Raw genomic sequence first — 4575 nt, 5'->3', positions numbered from 1 at the left:
CAACAGACCTTCAGAGCTGGGTGCAGAAATGACCTCGCACCAGCACCCCGTCCTGCAGCTCGGGTCAGCTCGCTCTCCCTCCCGTCTCGCCGCCCCCGCCCCAGATTTCCGGCGGAGCTGGCAGGCGGGCGGGCGGGGTACCCGCGGGGCCCGCTGCCGTCAGCGCCCCTTCCCGGTGGCCGCGACCCCTCCCGGCTGACCTCACCGGCGCCGCTGCCTCGCGCGGATATAAGCAACGGCCCGGCGGAGCAGCGGCCACGGGCGTCAGGGGTCCTGCGAGCGCTCCAGGACTTCTGATCCACCGCCTCCAGACCCCGAAATTCCGGACTCTCAGGCCCAGGATCCCGGACCGGTCCCACGGAGCTCGCGCCAGGCAGGTAACCCCCTCCGTCCTTCTCCCCCTTCAGGCGGCGTCCGGGACAGAGGGCCTCTCCTCCCACGCTCCAGTGCGCCCCGGGAGAAGCGGCTGCATCAGCGCACAGGTGGGGCGCTGCGTTCCTGCTCCGGTTCTTCCCTGGCGCGGGCGCACCGGTGGCGGTCACCCCTGTGCACTCACGTCCTGGATTCTGGGCGTCGGATGGAAGACTCGCCACTCCACCCCTGCCTGCCGGGACGCGGCGGCGCGACGAGGCAGTCTGGGAGTCGGCGTGAGAACCTGAGAATTAGAATCCAAATCCCGACGTTAGAAGTGAATTTTCGCGTTAGAATCGAATTTAGCCTAGAATCTCAGTCTCAGCGCTAGAAATAGAATTTTAGCGTGGGAATTAGGATTTTGGGGTCAGAATTCGATCTCTAGCGACTTTAGTCATGTAACCTTAGCGTTAGAAACAAGAGCGTGGCGTTGGAATTGGAACATTGGCAAAGGAGCGTGGGGATAAGAATGCTGCGTTGGGAACCCCGGGGAGAGTCTTAGCCCGAGACACGGCACTGAGCACCGTGGCCGTCGGGCCGGCGCCGCAGTCGTGGTTACACCTCTGCCGAGTCTGCGCCGGCTGCCCCAGGGTCAGGGAGCGCTGCTCAGGGGCGGTGGCGGCGGGGTTCCCACGGCCTCCTGGCTCGCGCAAACAGGCGCTCCAAGCACGGGTGAGGACATCTAGAGCCCGAGGTAGATCCTCCTGCTGCCCTCGCCCCCCCCCCCTTCCACCAAGGTGACAAGTAGTCCTGCTTTCGGAAGAGTGTTTAAATGCTTTGTTACTCGGCCTCGAGGACCCGCTGGGACGGGAAAGGGGGAGATGCAACGTACAGGGAGGGGGCGCGGCGGGCTTATGCTCTCTGTCCTCCCGACTCCAGACACCACGATGCCTGGCCCTTGGTTGCTGCTCGCCATGGCTTTGACCCTGGCTCTGACGGGTGTCCCTGGAGGCCGAGCACAGCCCGAGGTGGCTCAGCAGGAGGCGATTGCCGCAGAGCCCCCGAGCCTGGACGACCTCCTGCGCCGGGCGGAGCGCCTCCTCCTTTTTCCGAAGGACCTCGAGCGGCTGCCAGGGGACCAGGGAAATCGCGAATCAGGTGAGAGGCGGGTCTATCTCGGGCTGCCTGGCGAGAGGAGGCCCAGGAGAGGGCTGGGGGAAACCCAGATCAGAGGAGAGGGAGCGACTTGGTCATTCAGCCTCTTGCTCAGAAACTCATTGGCCACACCCTTGGCAAGGTCATGAGTTGACCCTTTCCTGGGACCATTCCTTTTGCATCTCAGCCCTAAGGATATTTCACAGAGAGCATATCTTTAGTGGGGAAGATTCAATGCTTGGGAGAAAGTCTGGGTGTTTACTACTTATGAGGCTAAAATATGCCAGGCACTCATAGTTCTAAGCACTTTAAACACCTTATCACACTATTTGATCTTCTTAACAACCTCTTAGATAAGTACTTTATTACCCCTCATTTTACACAGAAAAAAACTGAAGCTCAGAGAGGTTAAGTGAGTTGCTTATGGTCACACAGCCAGGGAGTGGCAGAGTTGGGATTGGAACCAGAAGTCATGCCTTTGACCATCTGTATGAGTGTATCTGTGAGACTTGAGAGACAGATGCAAGGCCATAACTCTGGGTGAATGCTGCAGGGACTTCTGCCTAGACTGGAAGATGGCTGGAGTGGGCACTCAGGGTTCTTTCACTGGCCTCTTCTTTCCACAGACTCCCAGATCTTTCTACCTGACTGGCTCTCTAAGCGTCAGCATCCAGGCAAAAGGGAGGAGGAGGCAGAAGAGGGAGTTGAAGAGGAGGAAGAAGGAGAGGCTGTGGGACCCCACAAACGTCAGCACCCAGGCCGGCGGGAGGATGCTGTTATGTGGTCAGTGGATGTGGCCCAACAGAAGCGGCAGCACCCTGGCCGGCGTTCCTCCTGGCTGGGGTATACTTTCACCAAGAGGCAGCACCCAGGCAGACGGCTGGTGAATTCTAAGGCCCAAAGGGGCTGGGAAGAAGAGGAAGAAGATGAGGAGAAGGAGGGAGAGCAGATGCCCAAGAAACGCCAGCATCCAGGCAAGAGAGCCTTGGGAGGCCTATGTGGACTCCAGGAAGCCTGTGGTCAAACCAGCCTCCTGCTGGGGCTCCTGGATGACCTGAGCAGGGGTCAGCAGCCTGAGGAAAAGCGGCAGCACCCTGGACGGCGGACGGCCTGGGCTGGGGAGCCCCTAGAGGAGTGAGCCCAGTTTCCTGTAAAAAGTCGAGTTTGGAGTCTAAGAATGTCTTGAGCCCTGTGTGCCATATCCCTTTGTGACCCCCTCTTTCCCTCTGCCTTAAGATCCCTGGTCATAAACCTGAGCCCCCCTGTATGCACACACCCAAACCCCTGGCCTTGCGCCCCTCCTTCAGGGATATGAGAAAATCCTATGAGTTAAAACCCCATATTACTCCACTTTGCATTGCTGGTAAGGGGAAAGATCCCAGAGACCCATTCTGCAGGCCTGCTCCCCAGCCTTCGCCCTGACTAAGATTACCCTTCTGTGTCTTCTAAGGAATTTTCAGAGAGCGGCAGAGTGCCTCTGGGGCAAGCAGCCAGTGAGGGTGGGGTGAAATTGAAGTGATGATATCCAAATCTAGCTTCTATTCCCTGCCCAATGTGTCTGGATTTGCCACATGTAAATTTTGTCCCTAGAACCCAAGGTCTCCTTCCCTTCTTCAGTGATCTGGATTGTGAGTGGCAGCACCTGACCCACAGCTGTGTTCTGCTTGGGGGAAGCATTTTAGGTGGAGTCCCCCTGTGGTACTGTGTTGTGTGGTAGCCATGGAATAAATGTGTGTGGGAATATATGAATATCTGGATGTATGGCTTCTATATAACCTGCTTGACACCTTCCCCTTGTCAGTGATAATCATTCTAATGATAATAAAACACACATCTAGACAAACTTGGAGCTCTGTGGTTGTGCTTCTGCCTCGGCTGGTTAGGGGTTTTTCTTTTCAGCATTGAGAGGGGACAGGACTAGAGCTTCCCAGCTCTGGTGAGAAGGAATCGGGGGCCCTGGGGGATATAAAGTCTTTTCCACTGCCCCCATATCAGAACAAGCTTGGGAGGTAGATGGAGACTCTGGAGCCCATTTAACACCTGGGGAAACTGGGCCTGAAGAAGTGGAAGGGCTTGCTGAAAGACACAAAGCTGGCTAAGATGGATGAGTCTGAGGTGGATGGCCATGGGTCTGAGAAGCCAGCTTAGGACCCTGCCTTGAATATGCCTGGTTTGGTGAGAGTGCTGGTCTGGCTCAGGTTTGTAACCTATATAGTTCTGTGGCATGAATCAACAGTTTGGGTCATCTAGCAGGCAAAATGAAGGCAAGGGCTATGGTTGGGGACACAAACCAGAGGCCTTCTGGGTCCAGGAAGGGAGGCAGGCTGGGTACAGGACAAGAGGGAGTGGTGGAGACTGGGGCAAACCAAAGAGGCCATCTAAAGACACTTAAAACCAATCATAAAAAAATAAGAAAAACAAAAGCAAAAAACCAAAACCTCAGTCAGTGGGTTTTATTGTGGGTCCATACCAGGCATTGTGGCTTAATCCTAGAGTCTATGTACTGCTTCCCAAACCCCTCTCACACACAGGACTTTCATTTAGCCTAGGAGGCTGTGGCAGAGATAGTCCATGAATTTCTGTGGCCTCCCTACAGTTGGGGTGGAGTCATATGACTAGTCCTAGTCAATGGGCTCTGAAAAGAAGGGTGTCATTGCTAGGCTAAGGCAGTTTAGAGCCCCTAAACCTCCATCACCTCTTTTATTTCTGATACAGAAGCCTGGGAGGCCACATATTCAAATGGCAGAGCATGTGACAGAGAGATTCCAGACCCTGGCATCACCAGATCAGACTTCTCATTTGCAAGAAATAAACTTGTGTTGTATTAATAAGTCACTAAGATTTAGGCTTTATTTGTTACTAAACTCAATTATGACTAATACAAATGCCCCTCCCTTGTTCTCTCTCCACTGAAATCCTTCTCATCTTCCCTTTTCCATATGTGTCTGCCTTTATCAAAGCTATCCTGGTCAGGGCCTGGCATGGAGTAGGTGCTCCATAAATATACTGCTCACAAAAATTAGGGGATATTTCATTGCTTTGTATTCATTTTGAAATATCCCCTAATTT

At 54.7% G+C, this 4575-nt stretch overlaps 1 protein-coding gene across 5 annotated transcripts; it reads left to right on the top strand.

The window, feature by feature from the left end:
- The first annotated feature begins 241 nt into the window (after positions 1–241).
- TRH (thyrotropin releasing hormone) lies at positions 242–3247 on the top strand. 5 transcript variants are annotated; one of them, XM_066244816.1, is made up of 3 exons: positions 242–377; positions 1291–1509; positions 2133–3247. In XM_066244816.1, the coding sequence occupies exons 2-3, from the start codon at positions 1299–1301 to the stop codon at positions 2642–2644; spliced, it is 723 nt and encodes a 240-aa protein (XP_066100913.1). In that variant the 5' UTR covers positions 242–377; positions 1291–1298; the 3' UTR covers positions 2645–3247. The 5 variants fall into 5 exon arrangements, with proteins under 5 accessions (XP_066100913.1, XP_066100914.1, XP_066100912.1 ...); XM_066244817.1 differs by having other exon boundaries at positions 303–373; XM_066244815.1 differs by lacking the exon at positions 242–377 and adding an exon at positions 597–688.
- Positions 3248–4575: the final 1328 nt, after the last annotated feature.

The sequence above is a fragment of the Saccopteryx bilineata genome, chromosome 10, assembly GCF_036850765.1.
Source record: "Saccopteryx bilineata isolate mSacBil1 chromosome 10, mSacBil1_pri_phased_curated, whole genome shotgun sequence".
NCBI classification, from domain to species: domain Eukaryota; kingdom Metazoa; phylum Chordata; class Mammalia; order Chiroptera; family Emballonuridae; genus Saccopteryx; species Saccopteryx bilineata.
The sequence above is the reverse complement of the archived record's forward strand: the minus strand, read 5'-3'. Positions and strand labels throughout refer to the sequence as shown.